The sequence below is a fragment of the Bubalus kerabau genome, chromosome 17, assembly GCF_029407905.1.
Source record: "Bubalus kerabau isolate K-KA32 ecotype Philippines breed swamp buffalo chromosome 17, PCC_UOA_SB_1v2, whole genome shotgun sequence".
NCBI classification, from domain to species: domain Eukaryota; kingdom Metazoa; phylum Chordata; class Mammalia; order Artiodactyla; family Bovidae; genus Bubalus; species Bubalus kerabau.
Window position 1 is genome coordinate 38,602,184 of NC_073640.1, and position 19,120 is coordinate 38,621,303.

Consider the following 19,120-nt stretch of genomic DNA (forward strand, 5'->3'; position numbering starts at 1 on the left):
GCAGGAGCCGCATAGGTAGAAACTACCCCCAAGGGTCTTTTTAGAGGCAGAAGTTCTCAAAGGACCAGGAACCCCATGTGGGAATATACTTAAAGGAAACAGGGAGATTTGGGACCTGGCCTTAAATAACTTGGATTTCAAGTCTGACACTGTTACAGAAAAACATTTTATTGAGCAGTAAGGGACCCCGTTGGGGCTAGAAAAGGCTGGGAATAAAGGAGCATGTGAGCCTCGGGGAGGGGTTGCTGCCACTTGACTCTCCATATGTTCTTGCTCCAGGGAGCAGGTCTTCCTGGGTCTCTTTATCCTGCCTCCTGATTCAAGGCAGGAGGCTTTTTGGGAAGTCGCACATTGCTTCTTTCAGTTTCGAAAAGCCCAGCTCCCCTTGGTGTGTGGTGGTGGCTCTGGCCAATGGCTCAGGCAGGAGCCTATGTGGTAGACAGGGCCCCTGCGAAGGCCACTCTGCACTTCTCTGCTCCTGGGTCCTCATTGGCTCACAGTGTGAAGATTGTTCTTTCTTCTGCTCACAAAGGGGCTCCCGAGAATTGAGCAGAGGAACATCAGGTTTTCCTCCAGGCCAGCTTCAGTCCTGGGATGTTCAGAGAAGACTCTCAACCCTGTTTCTGAGGTTCCTTGCTCATAGCCATTTAGTGTGGAAGGAGGCTCCTGGTTGAGGAAGGAAGGCTCAGACAGAATGGCGCAGGTTCTAATCTGTGGCAGTGGGGGGTCACTGCAGGAAGCAGCATTTGCTGCCCTTAGGCAGTTAAATCATTGCCCTCTCTTCAGAGTGTGGCTCAGCCAGCAGGCTTCTGTGGGGTCAGCCTCCTGCCACCATGCTGCAGTCACTGAATTTTGGGGCTGGAGCAACTGAAGTCTTTATCCTATTCCGCCAGAGCTCGCTGTCTCTTGAGATTGTGGCTGAGGACTGGCTTCTCTGCTTCCACCTCGGCTGGGGTGGCCACAGGAGCATCCCCGTAGGCTCAGTAGCCACCGACCAGGCAGCGTGTCTCCCCAGGCCAGCCTACCTGTGCTTTTCCACGCCCTCGGTAGAGGACACGGCAGTGACCAGGTGTAGGAGGGGAAGTGGGAGCCAGAGCTGCTGCAAAGAAAACAATTGATCAGTCACTTCTGCTGTTCACAGTCTCCTGCCGGAATTTCCCCCTCTCACCTCTCTCCCAGTTTCTGGCTGAAGCCCTTTAGTCTGCTTGACATCCAAAACACAGTTTCTGCCCATCACCCCATGAGTCCCTAGAGAAGGGACTGCTGCTGCTGCTGCTAAGTTGCTTCAGTCGTGTCCGACTCTGTGCAACCCCATAGACGGCAGCCCACCAGGCTCCCCTGTCCTTGGGATTCTCCAGGCAAGAACACTGGAGTGGGTTGCTATTTCCTTCTCCAATGCATGAAAGTGAAAAGTCAAAGTGAAGTCACTCAGCCATGTCCGACTCTTAGCGACCTCATGGACTGCAGCCTACCAGGCTCCTCCATCCATGGGATTTTCCAGGCAAGAGTACTGGAGTGGGGTGCCATTATTGGCTGCCAAAGCAATTCCTAGAGCCTGTGACTACAGCAGATGAGGAACTCTGTTTTCCATTTCCAGAGAAAACCTTAAAATAATTGCAATCAGGATCCCCTCCATCTCTCCCTTCCACACCAGAGAAAACATTCCTTAAGGTCTGTTTTTAATGGAAATGCATTTCAAGTTTTGGGAAAAGGAGTCTAATTTGGTAAGAACCCCTCCCACCTTGGCAACCCCTCTTGGGCCCCATTTATATTGCCTGTTTCATCCACGCTGAACTCTAGCCCTCTGATACTTTTATCTAGATTAGAAAATACTAAGGCAGAGTGACCAGGAGATTCAGAACCAGATTGTGGGTACCAAGTCTAGGCATCAGCCTCCTGGGACACCATCTCCTCAGCCCTCCAGTCTTATTAGCATTTCATCACTCCCCTGGGTTCTTCTGGTCTTTCCCTCAATACCACACCACTCTTTCCCCCAGTATGCACCAGCTCAGTCTGGAATGTGTCCGAGGGGACCCATGTAGATGTCCCCATAACTGCATGAAGGTGCCTGGGCTTGAAGGTGAAATTCAAGAGCAGCCCTCTTCCTCAAACTGCTCCATTTATCATTTGCCGACAAAAATGCATTTGCCTATTGCTAACAGGCCAATCAGGAAAGGATCTGAATGGAAGCATCTTGTAGCCCAAAGAGTAAGGCTACATTTAAAGACCAGGACCTTCCTGCTCACTTGCCCAGGGATGACCTTTTGCTTATCCTCAGCAATGAGCACTGTGGGTCCCTGAAGGTGCCCCAGGGCACTCGTATTACTTACAGTTGGGAAAGTGCTGAGGTGTGTGTGGGTAAGCCCCAAAGGAACACGTGGTGGCCAGGTGAGGCTGTGTATACACAATGCCTCTTGTACAGATGTCCAGTCTCAGCCTACCTGCTGTGTTGCCCTTCCAGGGGACAGAGGACAAGTTAGAGTGAAGATTAGATAGAAGATTCGATTAGACATTCTCTCTTACACAGCCAAAGACTGCTATCTGGTAGAGGACTGGTAGGGAAGTTTCTCCAAAAGCAGCATGTTTGTGCAGTTACCCTGCCATGGAAACTGCGATAAGGGCTGTAAGGTCATCACTACCCAGTGAGGTCATATAAGGAACCTGTGACTTGAGGGGGAGGCTGCAGGCTCTCGGGGTTTTTTGGAGGAGAGCAGAGTGAAGGCAGAGAGGCACCTTGCCTGGCCCCTCACACCTGGGCCTCCCCATGCATGCCCTAGTCTAGTAGCGCCCCCCTGGGGAGCATGCCTGTGGGCTGGCACAGCCCCTGGTGCCATGGGAGGGCAAGAGAAACCCACATTCTGAGATTGGCCTGAGAGGCAAAATTGACCTAAGAGACTCTAGGCTGTATGGTACTAACCTAAAGAGAGACAGAGATTTGTGTGGACTGGGGAATTGGGGAAGGCTGCTTGGCAGTGGGCCTGAAGGACAAGTGAGATATGGACCCATGGGGACGAGTCGGGAGTCATTCCAGTTTGAAAGAATAAAAGCAAAGACACACTCTTCTCAACCTTGTTCTGCCCCAAATATAAATTCATAGCCCTCTCACATTTTTAAAACTGCCAAGACTTAAAAGACCAAGAGGTTAAGGGGCCTACCCAAGGCTACACAGGCAGTGGAGTGGTTCTGCTCAATGGTAGGTTCATATCAGGGTCTGGATTTACAGCCGAAAGGAATGTGAGGACAAGCTCATCCCAATTTAAACTGACACCGAGAGATGTTAAAAGTGCAAAATGTGGGCCCTGATGACTTCACAAAGTGGGAGTGATGGACCCATTTTAATAGGAAATTCAAAACAAACTCATGACAAAATGACAACGTAAACATTACATTCCTCTCTCCCTTAAAAGCAAAAATCATTATAATCCCCCCTCTCGCCACCATGAAAGGATGAGATAACAGGCTAAGTAGCAACCCAGGTGAAAAACATGGTTAACACCGTGAAGAGGTGTTACTAAGACGGTCTGATCCGACTCAAAGAAGGAAAGAGACAGCTCTGCCCTTAGCCTGATCAGGTTCATAGGAAGGAGCCTTTGGGGCAGCCTTTGGTAATGTGGCAATGTAAGATAACCTTCTTCAGGGGCTCCCTGTGGCTGACCTTAAAAAAGCAAAGATGGGACATTTGTTTACTGGGGCTGTTGCAGAGGGGATGTGCCCAGGAGGTGGAGATGTCTTGGGCTATTATTTGAGCGGTTGGGCCACTCTGGTTGCAAATCACAAAAACCTTCCTTCTCTCTACTAAATTGCTTGAATTGGCGGATGCACAATAGGACAGATGAAGTCAGGCCTAATTAGAGCAGACTGCCTTTGGGAATGCTAGAAGGTAAATGTGAAGGGAAATGCTCTGTAGGTTTGTCATGGCAGGTGGGCCAGAGTGAGACCACCAATTGTTCAAGGCTTCAGAGATTACTTGTCTGAGAGCATCCCTCTGGTGCGGTGGGGGTACCAATACCTTATTATAACTCGGCTGGGCACCTGGGGAAGGCAGAATACATGGTTTATTAACTTAAGAGGGTGGGAGACTCATCTGGGGATTCCACAAAACAACAAAGACTTGTATGTGGATTTTTGCACCAATCCTCAGAAAACTTACATAGCTGTGGAGTAGGGCTCAGGGATCTGTACTTTTAACAAGCTTCCTGGGCAGTTGCACCAAAGTGGTCCACGGATAGTGACTAAATTATTGTCTATTTGGGGTTGCTTTTGAGAGTCCAAGTGGGCAATATTAAAAATTGCAGCAGGCATGGATATAAACAAGGAATATTCAAGGCAAACAGAAATGTATAGTTATTCTACATGTGAATCACATTTGAGAAAACTTAGCCTAGTGGTTAAAGAACACAACTCTTAGGACACAGATCAGATTCTGTCCTTATTTGTGTGATTTTGAACAAGTTCTTTTATCTTTCTGACTCTGTTTCCTTATATGGGAAAAACTGTACATTTAGCACAATATTCTCTTTTGGCAAAGGTTGCTCTGAGCCCATTTCTGTTCTCTGCAACTTAGTCCTTTTCAGTGTGTGAGCAGTTTTAAGTTGTTTTCTTAAGTATTATCTCTTTCAACTGTTCCTTACTTTAGGCAAATGCTGCTAGGTTCTATAACGCTTATAGAACGCTCCTAGAACCTAGGAGATAGTGATGGGATGCTATAAGCTTATTTTGCCAGTTTTATAAAAATGTTTAACCTCTCCTCTTCCTCTGCAACCAAGAGATGAGAAAGAACTCCGAGGCTGGAAATGCACACTAAGGAATACATCTGTGTCAGTCTGCCTTTTATTCTTCTGCCACTACTTTCCAGAGAGATTTCACTAAGAGAGCCTAAGGCTTGCCACGGCCATTGTTCATAGAGAAAATTTCTCTATTGCTAGTCATATCCCCTTTTTCTTCTCCTGAGGGCTTAATGGATTTTTTTTTTTTAATTTGCCTATGTAAGGTCTTAGCTGTGGCCACAGGGTGAGGCTGGGATTTAGCTGCCCTGTCCCACAGCGTGTGGGATCTTAGTTACCCCACCAGGGTTCAAACCCACATCTCCTGCATTAGAAGGCAGATTCTTAACCACTGGACCACCAGGGAAGTCCCCTTAATGGATGGTTTTGGGGGAAGGAAATAAAGTTGAAACAAAAACATCAACTGAAGGAACCTTTGTCCTAGGTGTAGTAGTTTGGAGTGTGAATTTTCTCAGAATCCAGTGAATTGTGCCCCAGGTGGAAACTACAGAAACATCACTTATTGTTAGAAATCACGACATGATACAAAGCCAAAATCAACTTTATTCTTCGTGTGAAAGACTACAGAGAGCCACGTTCAGTAGTTCACCCTCCAGTGTTGACCAGCAGCTGGGGCCTTTAGAAGGTGACTAAGCAGCCCAGCGCATCCTGCTAACAAGTGCGCTCACCCACCCAGCACACAGGGAAAGATCCCAGTTATGGCATCATATTTAAGCCTGCTGCAGTAAGGTTTCCTTGTGCAAAGGCTCACTTACTGAGGATCCTAGACCTGGAAGGCTTCTCCTCCTGCGAGCTGCCAGCTCAATCTTCTGAACCAGGCTCACATCCCAGGGATGGGTCACAAAGCTGATGACTGTTCCTGGCACCTCACTCCCTACACGGCCCACCCTCCCTGCTCTGTGGATGTAATCCTGCAGGGTGAGAGGGAAATCATAATTGATGACGAGTTCCACCTGGGTGCTGTCCAGGCCCCGAGAGGCGATGTCTGTGCAGAGAAGTATGTCTCGGGAACCCTTCTGGAAGGACTGGAAGATACCTGCCCTCATGGAGGCTGGCATTTGTCCCTGCAGTCTTAAGTGTTGGATTCTGTGGTCATCCAGAATATATCCCAGCCAGTTCACAGTGCTGGAGCTGTTACAGAACACGAGAACAGTTCCTGTGGAGCCAGTCCTGTGTGCTCTGTCATGCTGCTTGAGGATCTGCACTAACTCAGTCACCTTCTCTGCTCCTTTCAGCCTCATGAACGTCTGTTTGACATGAGGCATGATGCAGTGGAGCTTGGAACTGGTAATGGTGGTTAGAGAGTCTAAGCTGGCAACTTTACTCAGCAGCTGGCCTACGCCTTCGGGAAATGTGGCCCCCACCAGCACTAACTGAGCTTTGGGATTGAAAGGGTCTTTTAAGTCAGCGGGGCCTTCTGCTATGTGACTCTTCTCCAAGATGTAATCCACCAGTTCCAGGAAACTTTCATCCAACAATGTATCTACCTCATCCAACACCAAGAAAGAGAGCTGCGCCAGGCTGATCAGTTGACCTTTCAGGGCCTTCCACAGAGCCCCTGGAGTGGCCACCAGTACTTCTGCTGGAGGATGTTTGGACAGTTGCAGCCTGATCCTACTCATGCCATGGCCTCCCCCTAACTCCTGCACCCGGAGGCCTAAGGAGCTGCCCAAGGGCTGGGCCACGGCCCGCACCTGTTCAGCTAATTCTCGAGAAGGCACAAGAACCAGGCCTCGAGGAGCAGGGATACGACTGGTGTACAGGCTTGGCTGGCCCAAGAGCCGTTGAAGCAGAGGTAGCATGTAGCCGAGAGTCTTGCCACTGCCGGTTTCCGCGGCGCAGAGGATGTGGCGGCCGCGAAGTAATGGGGGAATGGTACTCGACTGCACGGTTGTGGGCCGAACGACTTCGGGAGCAGCTTCTTGGAGTGCGCTCAGCACACGGGGCTCCAGACCCAGATCGGCGAAGCTGCCCTTGGACGAGAGGTTCCGCAGCGCTGGGGCCTCATGCTGAGCACGCTCAATGGAGAAATAGTCCTGGCGAGCGCGCCGATGCTTCCAGCCTCGCGAAACGAGTGGCGCAACCTCCCAACGGCCCAGCGTTTGGCGTGCGGGCTGGTTCAACTCCGGCCGCCGCGCCGAGATCAGCAGCGGGCCAGGTCGCACCAACACCGGCCGCAGGGGGCTCCGCTGCCCGCTCTGCCGCTGTTCATGCCGCCTCTGTAGAGCCCGCGGGATGCGCACCACGGGCAGGGGCTCGTCGGGACCGCGGCCTGTCAGGTCCCGTCGAGGCGCCAGAAGCAACCGAGTCGCGAGCGACAACAGCCGTAGTTGCCGTGCTAGAGCCATAGTCCCCTTGGTGCGGAGCCGTAGTTGCCGTGCTAGAGCCATAGTCCCCTTGGTGCGGAAAAGGCGCACAACAGTGACGTCATGCGCGCGCCAAGGCCTCGCGGACGGTGGCCGGCGTGGCTCAGTAACGCATGAGGAATTGGCGAACTGTGTGGAAGGAGGGAGGATCTGTAGAGTTCAGCAGCGGCGAGGTCTGTAGGTCCAAACTGGATGGTGACGTCCAGGCCCCGGCCAACCTTGGGGAAGGGTGCGCGATGAAGGCAGGACCGGGGTCCGGCGACAGGCGGCGATGGGGCCCTGGCATTAGGAATCAGGAGGGCTGAGGGCTTCTGGCGATCCGATGTCGGATCCCTACAATTCTTTGTCGCCCTCACAGCTCCTGTGATGGCATGTCCAGTTCTGATCGCCCCGTGTAAACTGTGAGGGTGCAGCGGTGTTTTCACAGATGTGCTCCCCTTGTAAGGTCTTCTAATATAAATATTTATTGAGAATCTGAGTGAATGGTCAGGCCTGGGGGCCGAGACCAGGAGTAGATCTAGGCTCAGCGTTCCCCCACCGCCCAAAGAGCTGAGGGCCCAGAGGGCGAGCCGATGGACTTCAGCATATCATCTCTTCACTCAAGAGAACTCATCTCTTCGGACCTTTTCCGCTTGCTTTTCAGCTGCGGTTCATTCTTCCTTCTCTTGTCACCCTTTCCAACTTCTCATCCTGAAGCTCGCCTAGCTCCACCGGCTTTCAGGTTAGATACCTAAATTACTTGAATAGTAGTGAGGAGGGTCCTGCTACAGGTATATGACGACTCACAAAGCCATGGTCAGGCAGAATATTTTACCTAAATTCAGTTCAGGTTGCGAAAAAAACCTTACACTATTGGTACTTCCTGAACGGATCCAGAAAATGGGCATCAGATCATTTCTGTAATCTCTAGTGCCTGGGGTAGGAGATAAGGTAAATGTGGGTTAACTACTTGGAAGAGTCTTAACATCTGAAGAAAGAGGTTTTTGGGTTTTTTTGGCCACTGCTGCACAGCCTGTTGGTGCTGCCTGCTGTGCAAGTATGGAATCTTAACCACTGGACCACCAGGGAAGTCCCTGGAGAAAAGTTTTACTTTCATTAGATACTGTTATAAAGACAAATACTACTATATTTCAAATAGTATTTTGATACACGATAGGCTTTTCTGGAGAGTTACCTGTTAAACTAGAGGAGGAGAGAGTTTTGAGTAATGACAGGTAGACAGAGTCACTGGATAGAGTGGTGGCTCTTGAGTGGGAGTGATTTTTGCCCCCACCCTTCCCCCAGGACATTTGACAATGGCTGGGGACATCTTTATTTGTCACATCTGGGGAAATGCTACAGCTTCTAGTGGGTAAAGACCAGGATATTACTAAATATCGCACAATGCACAGGACAGCCCCCCCCCCCTCCAATAAAAAGAATGATCTGGCCCAAAATATCAACAGTGTGCTGTTCAGAACCTTGGATAGAGGATGGGGACTGAAGAGAGGCTGAGGTTGCCGCATGTACTCTCGCTTCAGGGAGCTACATTTGCCGGGTTCTCGGTGGCCCAGCCCCTTCCCCAGAATCTGTAGCGGGCATATTGACGTCATTGCTTGTCATGCCCTTGGGATCAAGAAACCTTGAGGGGCCCCTGAAAGCCATAAGCACAGAAAGGGGTGATTTAAGGAGGGCGGTGCAGGAGAAGAGAACTTCAGGAAGAATAAAATTGTCCTCGTGTGTTTGGGGACTGTGTCAGATGGAAAAGAGATGAAGTGTGCCACGGGATGAACCATTCCAGAAGGCAGACTGGGACTGATGATGGAGTCAGATTCTGAATTTGACATAAAGACTACTGTAGCAACCAGAAATGCCCAGATCTGTCTGGAGAGTGCTGGATTTTCTGTCACTGAAAATTTCATGTACAGGTCAATGACCACTGAGTGGTGATATGATAGAGGGGAGTCGATACAAAGAATATGCTATGATATTGTGATTCTACACTACTTTTATGATTCTTTCCCAGAACTCAGACCTCCTTGTTCCTTAGCTGAAGGGCTCCTTGGATGTCTGATTTGTCAGGTTTCATCCATTTACCTGTGCTACTCTTTTTTCAGATACAAAACAAAGAATTGTTTTGCACCGAGGCAGAACAGATACATTGAAAGAATTATCAGAAAAGAATAATACATAGGTATGTATTTGCATTTGACTTTCATCCAAATATTTGGGACAGGGTAACTGGTTAGTGGCTGCTTTCTCATGCTCGAGCCCTTACAATGAGATTACCTCAAAATGTCATAGGGATTAGAGCCTGTCTAAGCCTGTCTGTCTCTTCTCATAGCCCCTAGTTTCTTACTCTGATTTCTTTTTTTTTTTTTTTTTGGCTACCCTGCATGGCATGCTGGATCTTAGTTCCCTGACTGGGAATCAAACCAGTGCCCTGTGCAGTTGGAAGCATGGAGTCTTAACCACTGGACCACCGGGGAAGTCCCTTTCTTATCATTTCTTTAGATATTCTGTAAATCCCCTCTTTCCCTCTTGCTCACAGCAGACATTGAGTAACCTCTAGTTGTTATTGAGATGGATATTTTACAAGATGTTTTACAAAGCACTTTATCAGTTCAGTTCAGTCGCTCAGTTGTGTCTGACTTTTTGCGACCCCATGGACTGCAGCACACCAGACTTCCCTGTCCATCACCAACTCCTGAAGCTTACTCAAACTCATGTCCGTTGAGTCGGTGATGCCATGCAACCATTTCATCCTCTTCTCCTCCTGCCTTCAATCTTTCCCAGCGTCAGGGTCTTTTCCAGTGAGTCAGTTCTTTGCATCAGGTGGCCAAAGTATTGGAGTTTCAGCTTCAGCATCAGTCCTTCCAATGAATATTCAGGACTGATTTCCTTTAGGATGGACTGGTTGAATCTCCTTGCAGTCCAAGGGACTCTTAAGAGTCTTCTAGAAATAAGAAAGGTTTACTTATTGTGGAAAAAATGCAAGCTCCTGCGAGTGGTAGCTTCATTAGGTAATGTTTTTCTCAGAGCTGCCATGGAAACTTATGTTGCCTAGTTACTCCCTAAATTTTAAAAGGAATTTTTCCTTGAGTCTCAGGTGATAGTGGTATATTCATTCATTTATTCAAGCAGTAAATATTTTCTGAGCACCATGTACGTGCCAGGTACTTTTCATGTGAACAAAACAGGCAAAATTCTTGCCCTACTGAGCTTCATATTCTGATTTAATTGACTTGAGGGCAGGCCTGGACATTGGTATTTTTTTTAACTTTTTATTTTATATTGGGGTATAGCCGTTTAACAATGTTATAATAGTTTCAGATGAACAATAAAGGGACTCAGCCATATATATACATGTATCCATTCTCCCCGAAACTCCCTTCCCATCCAGGCTGTCACATAACATCGAGCAGAGTTCCCTGTGCTGTACGGTAGGTCCTTGTTGGTTATCCTTTTTAAAGATTTCAGGGTTTTTTTTTTGCTTGTTTTACTCCTGTTAACTTTACCTTCAAAGTATATTCAGAACATGACCACTTCTCACCACCTCCACAACTCTCTCCCCATCCTGAGCCACCATCATCTCTCATGTCAGTGACTGAAGAGTCTAATTGGTCTCTCTGGGTCTATCATGGCTTTTCATGCAGCAATGACTGTGATCATGGGGAAATGTGATCAGTCATGCCACTCCTCTCCTTGAAACCCTTGCTGGCTCATATCGTGAAGAGCTAACAAAGCCCACAGAGCATCCTACAAGGCCATTTGGGATCTCACCATTGTGTCCTATCTGCTTAGGACATCCATCCTGTATCTGACGTCCATTACTCTTCTTCTTTCTGTGCTCGACTATGTCTTTGTACTAGTCTTCTAACACATCAGACTTGCTCCTGCCCCAGGGCCTTTGCACTGACTGTTTCCTCTGCTGTGCACTCTTCATTCCCCACCAGCATGAAAGCTCTAGCAGAACAGGAATCTTTGTTTTCTTCTCTAATGTATCCACAAAGACTAGGACAGTGACTGGCACACACCACACACTTAATAAATATTTGTTGGATGTGTGAACGAGCTTGCATTGTTTTTATGATCAGAGAAAAGGAAAACAAAGTACTACCTGTTGGGAGGAAAAGGAAAGCCTGCTCTGGATAACAGAAGAGATTTTTCTCCATTTGAATTTCTGACTCTTCTTTCTTCAGGAATGATTGTGAACAACCTCTCTCTGTGCTACCACAACAAACTCATCTTAGCCCCTATGGTTCGGGTAGGGACTCTCCCAATGCGGCTTCTGGCCCTGGACTATGGAGCGGACATTGTGTACTGTGAGGTAAGGGGCTCCTAATCCTCCCAGACAGAGAGCTTTTCCACAAGTGCAGCCTCCTCACCTGTGGGTGCCTGTGTTCAGAAGCTAGAGGAGGCAGAATGGGCCCTCCCTTCACAGGTGTTCACTGAAAGCATCAGAAGACAAAAACACAGGAGTTTTGTGAGCCCTGCCAAGGATCAGGAACCTGGGCTGCATGGAGGCATTGTGGGACACCTGGGCCAGGTGGGTAGATGAGCATTGTGTCAGGTCACTGCTGTGGCTCCTGTAGGAGTTAATACACATTCATTATGTGAATGAGGAAGCTCAGTTTCAGAGTGAGAAGGAAAAGGACCAGATTCAGGCCAGAGAAACTGGATGGGGTTGGTTTGGGAAGCCATAGAATTTTCTGATATCAATAGCTAGTAGGCCAGTTACTGGCCTGCTGCTTTGAAGAATATTATTAATAGGACTTCAGACTCAGGTTTAGAAAACATCTTCTAGGAAAAACAGTTAAAGGAGTAGCTGATATTGGATAGGGACTGTGAGCAGTGGTTCTCAGTTGGGTAGATAAGCTTCCCCCGAAACCCTTAATCCTGCTATGCCTCTCTAGTGGGGGTGAGAGGTTAAAGAAACTACCCAAGTGCTTCTGACATTTCCATCTTGAAGAGCCATCTGTGGAGGGAGAACTGTGGCTATAAGAGGGCTACACAAGGAATCCTTGTGCTGATGGATCTATTCTGTGTCAATATCCCGGTTGCAATATTGTTACTACAGCTTTGCAAGACGTTACCATAGGGAGAAATTGGGCAGTGGGTACACAGGATCTCACATTCAGGTTCAATTGCCTGTGAACCTCCAATTATCTCAAAATAAAAAGTTTTATTAAAAAGAAAGGTGTAGAAAGAAGAGAGGGTCTGGGACTTCCATGGAGGTCCAGTGGCTAAGACTCTGTGCTCCCAATGCAGGGAACCCAGGTTCAATCCCTGGTCAGGGAACTAGATCCCACATGATGCATCTAAGAAGCCTGCATGCTGCAACTAAGACCCAGCGAATCCAAAATAAATAAGTAAAATAAATATTTTTTAAAAAGGAAAAGAAGAGAGGGCTTAAGAGTGAATTTGGGAAGAATAGGCCCTTTACCCAGACCTAGCTCCTGTGGAGCAGAGTCAGACAGGCAGGCATGCAGGCCAGCTGGCCCCTGCTTGTGGTGAGCAGATCGATCTCTGGGAACTGAGCCCTGAGTACTGGGAAAGGCACAGCATGGTGCCTGGTGCCCCCTGGTGGATCCCGAGTTGCTCTGCAGGTCAGCCTTGTGATGCTCTCTCTGTGTTCACATGAGGTGACCAACCCATCTGTAAGGTTAGTCAAATCACTTCATCCACCTCTCAGGACCTAGTGTGGGACTTTGGGTAGTCCATGTGTACAGGCTCCTCTGCAGCTGTAGGTGAAGAAAGGATGAACCAGCTCAGCAAAGGTTAAGGTTATTCCCCACCAAAGTCTGCCCTATTGACGGAGTTTTCTAGGAATTTATCAGATGTCACATACTTATTCCTTTCTATTATTATAAAAATATTATTGTAACATTGTAAAAATGTTATTACAATGGATAGATGGACCTAGAGATTGTCCTACTGAGTGAAGTAAGACAGAGAAAGACACATATCATGTGCTACCACTTGTATGTGAAATCTAAAAAAATGGTACAAATTAACCTATTTACAATACAGAAAGGGTCACAGATGTAGAAAAGAAACTTATGGTTACCAAGAGGGCAAAGAGAGGGGGATACATTGGGAGAGTGGGATTAACATATACACACTCAGTTCAGTTCAGTTGCTCAGTCGTGTCCGACTCTTTGCGACCCCATGAATCGCAGCACGCCAGGCCTCCCTATCCATCACCAACTCCCAGAGTTCACCCAGACTCACGTCCATCGAGTCAGTGATGCCATCCAGCCATCTCATCCTCTGTCGTGCCCTTCTCCTCCTGCCCCCAATCCCTCCCAGCATCAGAGTCTTTTCCAGTGAGTCAACTCTTCGCATGAGGTGGCCAAAGTTCTGGAGTTTCAGCTTTACTACTATATATAAAATAGGTTACCTATATAATAAGAACCTACTATATAGAATAGAAACTCTGCTCAATGCTCTGTAATGACCTATATGGGAAAGGAATCTAAAAAACTGGATATGTGTATATGTGTAACTGATTCACTGTGCTCTTCACCTGAAACTAACACAACATTATAAATCACCTACATGCCAATAAAAATGAAATAAATAAACAACAAACCAAAATAAAATGGGACTCTAGTGGCCCAGACGTGAGAGGACACCTGCCCTTTAATAAGCAAGATGAAGGGAGAAGACAGTGGCCTTTAGAGAACTTGATTACCAAAATGGGTACTTAAATTTTTTTTTATGGTAAAAAACACATAAGATTTACCATCTTAACTGTTTTTAAGTGTACAGTTCTGTAGTTGTGAAACAGATCTGCAGAACCTTTTCATCTTGCAAACTGAAACTCTATACCCATTAAACAAAAATTCCCCTTTCCCCCATTCCCCATAGCCCCTTCACCATTCTACTTTCTGTTTCTATGAATCTGAATATTTTAGATACCTCATGTAAGTGGAAATATGCAATATTTGTCTTTTTGTGACTGGCTTATTGTGGCTCAGCTGGTAAAGAATCTTCCTGCAATGTGGGAGACCTGGGTTCAATCCCTGGGTTGGGAAGATGCCCTGGAGAAGGGAAAGGCTACCTACTCCAGTATTCTGGTCTGGAGAATTCCATGGATCATATAGTCCATGAGGTCACAAAGAGTTGGACACGACTGAGCGACTTTCACTTGTTTTATTTAGCATAATATCCTCAAGGTTCATCTGTGTTGTACTGTGTGACAGGTTTTCCTTCCATTTTTAGGCTGAATAATATTCCATGGTATATGCACTGCATTTTGCTTATCTGTTCATTTATCTGTCGATGGACATTTGGGTCGCTTTTATTTCTTGGCTATTTTGAATAGTGCTGCTGTGAATGTAGGTGTGCAGATCCCTCTTCGAGATCCTGCTTTCAGTTCTTTGGGATGTATATACCCAGAAATAGGATTTGCTGGATCATGTGGTAGTTTTTTCATTTTTTGAGGCATCTCTGTACTGTTTTCTCTGTCTTTTGGACTATTTTACACTCCCACCAGCAGTGTATAGTTTTTGAAATCTTTCCTAACACTTATTATTTTCTCTTCTTTTTTAATATTACCCATGCTAATGGGTGTGAAGTGATAGCTTGTTGTGCCTTTGATTTGCATTTCTCTGATGATGAATGATATTGAGCATGTTTTTGTATGCTTCATGGCCATTGGTATATCATCTTTGAAGAAATTTCTATTCAAATCTTCTGCCCAGAATGGGTAATTTGTTAAAACTTACAAGGAAATTATTTATGGAAAAAATTGCAGGAATGGACAAAGAACATCCATATACCATTTACCCAGATTGACCTACTGTTAACATTTTGCTTGATTTGTTTTATAATTTGTTCTCTCTCTCTAATATATGTATTTTCTCCATAACTATTTGAAAGTTTCATATAGTGTGATGTATTACTTCTCAAATACTTCATGATATTTTCTAATAATAAAGTCATTCTTTTTTTAAGATTTTTTTTTTTTTGGGTGCGGCCATTTTTAAAGTCTTTATTGAATCTGTTTTTTATGGTTTTGTTTGTTTGTTTGTTTCTGGCCGAGGCATGTGGGGTCTTAATTCCCCTGATTAAACCTGTACCCTGTTCATTGGAAGGCGAAGTCTTAACCATTGGATTGCCAGGGAAGTCTCTTTCTGTCTTTTTTTCTTTGCAATTGTTGCCATCCTAGTCGCCCTGAAATGGTATCTCACTGTAGGTTTTTTTGTTTGTCTGTTTTTAAAGATAGGTTCTATTTATTATTTTTTACCACACTAGGAATTGAACCCAGGCCCTCAGCATTGAGAACACAGAGTCCTAACCTCTGGACTGCCAGGAAATTCTCCCCATTATGGACATTGTGGTTTTGATTTGCATTTCCTGTTAATGATATTGAGCATCTTTTGCTATGTTTATTTTCCATTTATATATCTTTTTTGCAGAAATATCTCTTCATATCTTATGCACATTTTAAAATTATTGTTTTTTTATTCTAGGAGTTTTAAGAGTTCTTTATATACTCTGAACATTAGACCTTTAACAGATACATGATTTGCAAATATTTTCTCCCATTCTGTGGATTGTCTTTTCAGTTTATTTTTCATTTATTTATTTTTTTAAGACTTTATTTTAATTTTTTAAAATTTTATACAAGTATAATTGATTTACTTTATTGATAGTATCTTTGATGCACAAAAAATTTTAATTTTAATGAAGTTCAATTTATCTAATACTTTCCTTTGTTGTTTGTGCTTTTGGTATCATCTCTAAGGGGCTTCCTTGGTGGCTCAGATGGTAAAGAATCTGCCTGAAATGCAGGAGAACAAGGTTTGATCCCTGTGTTGGAAAGATCCCTTAGAGAAGCAAATAGCTTGGAGAATTACATCAACAGAGGAGCCTGGCAGGGTGGAATGGAGGAGATGAAGGTAGCAGGCTGTAGTTCAGATATAGGAAAATAATATCTGACAAAAAAGGAAGAATAAGCCCATACATGATAAGGCACTTGAAAATTAAATGCTGTTCAAACATTTGGTAGCCATATGAATAAAATAATTTGCTTGCCGGAGAAGGAAATGGCAACCCACTCCAGTATTCTTGCCTGGAAAAGTCCATGGACAGAGGAGCCTGGCAGGCTGTAGTCCATGGGGTTACATGACTGAGCATGCATACATGAGGAGGGTGGAAGGAGATGGGCTGATAGAAATAAACTGGTAGAACTGAAAAAAAAAAAAATCCGCTTGCAGTACAGGAGACCATAACTGACTTATAAATGGCCTTACTTATCAGGTAAGTTAAAAAGGCAAAATTAGTTTTACCAAGAAGATAAAAGCCAATTCAAATTATATTCTTAACTGTGATGGAGATAGATTTGGGAACTAGAAAGCATTGTTTGTGGCAAAATTCGAGTTGTCTTTTCTATAAAAATAAATGTCATATATGATAAAAATTGAGGGAATGACATGGATATAAGAAAAATAGTTGTGATAATTGAGGTGGAAAAATAATATCCTATTTGACAAAGAATAGCTTTTTTTCTGCACAACTTTTATAGATGTAAAAGTCAGCTTGGTAGGAAGATGCACAGATGATAAACTCTATCACATGGAAAAACAATGTTTGTTTTCACCAATGAAGGAAATACAGTGAAAAAAAAAGAGAAAAACCTGTGAAGTTCTACACTATAACCAAAGAACTGACTAAAATGAATAAAATTGATAAACAATAGTGTTGAGGACATGTGGGTGAGCAGGCACACGTGTGGTTTTACTGGTGACAATTGAAATTAATTTCTCCACCTAACAATCAGCTGAGCATCTGCTGCATGTAAGGCATTGAAGCAGCTTCACCAGATGTTCAGTAAGAACTTGTAACATGCTGGGCGCTAGGGACACAAAGATGAATGAGACTGTGTCCAAGCCCCAGAGGCTCTTTGGGTATAATGGGGAGACAGAAGAGAAAATAAGACATTTCAAGGGCCATTTTGCCTTAGCTCCTGCTCTCAGGTCCTCAAAGCCCACCTTTGTGTGAATCCAGAACCTTCCTCAGAGTATTCATCATCTAATGGTAAAGGAATGACGGGTGCATCTGTAACTAGCATACAGAGAAGTGGTCCAGCCATGAAGGTGGACGTGGCAGAGGGTTTGAGGAATCCCGAGGGGGACAAGTTAACTGCTGCCAGGGCTGGGATCCCAGCAGTATCAACCCCAGCTTACTCTCACTTTCACTCAGCTCACTTTCCCAGACTCATTCTCAGCCAAAGTTCGGCCTGGCTGCAGCCCTTTCCATAACATAGGTCACTCAGTGCTGCCCATTTACGCACTGGCCTTCTTGCCTACCCTTGCAACCAGGATCACTGGTCTTCCCTGCTGTACCCAGGACCTGTGTGTCTAGGACTGACATGTGCCCTTTGATTCCTCTGCAGGAGCTGATCGACCTCAAGATGCTTCAGTGCAAGAGAGTTGTCAATGGTGAGTGCAGCTCTGGTCCTAGGATTGTGTGTGTGCCCAGTCATGCCCAGGCTGTGCTAACATTGCCTTTGCCTGGGTGTCAGTGTCCTCTGGTGCTCCTTGCCTGGCTGTGTCATTTTGTGGCTCCCATGCTCTCTTGAGTAGGGCTTCCCTGGGGGCTCAGTTGGTTAAGAATCCTCTTGCAAATCAGGAGACCACCTGCAATGCAGGAAACCCAAGTTTGATCCCTGGGTCGAGAAGATCCCCTGGAGAAGGAAATGGCAACCCACACCAGTATTCTTGAGTGGGAAGTCCCATGGACAGCGGAGCTTGGTGGGCTGTGGTCCATGGGGTCACAAGAGTCGAACATGACTTAGTAACTAAACCACCGCCATCATGGTCTCTTGAGAATAGTCACTGCTCTCCAGAGACCATGACAAACTGCCAGTTGTGAAGCAGGCAGTGAATACCTTCTGCCTGAAGGCTTACTGGCATATGAATCACGAGGTTTTGTAGTACAGGTGACCCCCTTGGGGTCAGGGTGGCTTCAGCACTGATCCTGACCCTGCTGCTCTCTGACTGTACAAGAGCAAGTCTTGTACAAGTCTTGTACAACTCTCTGGCAAGTCACATGACCTCTGCCTCAGTGTCTTTAGCTGTAAAAGGAAAATCACTATCCCTGCTTTATTTAAATCATAGGATTGGAGTAAGGATCAAATAAGATAAGGGACATGTAAATACTTTGCAAATGGAAGTAGTTGTGCTAAATCATGGTTTTGCTTATACTTTATTGATAAGGCTGATTCTGCTTTAATGAGAATTGTGGTATTGTTTGAGGTTTTTGAAATGTATACACGCTTGTGAAATCTTAAAATAAGTCCACTTGAAGTTTTGTCGATTTCATGTTTAATTCTTTTAGATATATATTTTCTTTGTGTTATGAGAAATTCAATGTTGTAGATATCAGTTCAGTCCAGTCACTCAGTTGTGTCTGATTCTTTGTGACCCCATGGACTGCAGCATGCCAGGCTTCCCTGTCTATCACCAATTCCCAGAGCTTGCTCAAACTCATGTCTGTTGAGTCAGTGATGCCATCCAACCTTCTCATCTTCTGTCGTCCCCTTCTCCTGCCTTCAATCTTGCCCAACATCAGAGTCTTTTCCAATGAGTCAGTTCTTTGCATCAGGTGGCCAAAGTATTGGAGCTTCAGCTTCAACATCGGTCATTTCAATGAATATTCAGAACTGATTTCCTTTAGGATTGGCTGGTTTGATCTCCTTGCAGTCCAAGGGACTCTCAAGAGTCTTCTCCAACACCACAGTTCAAAAGCATCAATTCTTCGGTGCTCAGCTTTCTTTATGGTCCAACTCTCACATCCATACATGACTACTGGAAAAACCATTGACTAGATGAACCTTTGTCAGCAAAGGTCTCTGCTTTTTAATATGCTGTCTGGGTTGGTCATAGCTTTTTAAATTATTACTCCTGAAATAAAAGGAGCAAGCGTCTTTTAATTTCATGGATGCAGTCACCATCTGCAGTAATTTTGGAGCCCAAGAAA

General features: G+C 45.6%; 3 protein-coding genes across 9 annotated transcripts in view; 1 reads left to right on the forward strand and 2 right to left on the reverse strand.

The window, feature by feature from the left end:
* Nucleotides 1–173: 173 nt before the first annotated feature.
* DPEP2NB (DPEP2 neighbor) lies at nt 174–2,627 on the reverse strand. The gene is given in 3 exon segments (XM_055553160.1): nt 174–1,099; nt 2,442–2,481; nt 2,484–2,627. Coding segments are annotated over 3 exon segments (375 nt in total). The 5' UTR covers nt 2,514–2,627; the 3' UTR covers nt 174–794.
* Nucleotides 2,628–5,307: 2,680 nt separating this feature from the next.
* On the reverse strand, nt 5,308–7,205 carry DDX28 (DEAD-box helicase 28). Its single transcript, XM_055553390.1, has one exon. The coding sequence runs from the start codon at nt 7,172–7,174 to the stop codon at nt 5,495–5,497; it is 1,680 nt and encodes a 559-aa protein (XP_055409365.1). The 5' UTR covers nt 7,175–7,205; the 3' UTR covers nt 5,308–5,494.
* A 41-nt stretch (nt 7,206–7,246) lies between these two features.
* Nucleotides 7,247–19,120, forward strand: part of DUS2 (dihydrouridine synthase 2) — a 32,211-nt gene continuing 20,337 nt past the window's right edge. The window contains exons 1-7 of one of the 7 annotated variants that reach the window (XM_055553394.1): nt 7,272–7,323; nt 7,794–7,871; nt 9,247–9,323; nt 10,533–10,572; nt 11,332–11,459; nt 11,574–11,678; nt 17,535–17,580. In XM_055553394.1, coding sequence (XP_055409369.1) covers nt 11,334–11,459; nt 11,574–11,678; nt 17,535–17,580 — 277 coding nt within the window. In that variant the 5' untranslated portion in view covers nt 7,272–7,323; nt 7,794–7,871; nt 9,247–9,323; nt 10,533–10,572; nt 11,332–11,333. Of the gene's footprint in view, nt 7,324–7,793; nt 7,872–9,246; nt 9,324–10,532; nt 10,573–11,331; nt 11,460–11,573; nt 11,679–17,534; nt 17,581–19,120 lie in introns of all 7 variants that reach the window. The other 6 variants (XM_055553395.1, XM_055553392.1, XM_055553391.1 and 3 more) reach the window with 6 other exon arrangements.

What these genes read in the sequence shown, in the direction of transcription:
- DDX28 (XM_055553390.1), bottom strand. Translation starts at nt 7,174, where the DNA reads ATGGCTCTAGCACGGCAACTACGGCTCCGCACCAAGGGGACTATGGCT.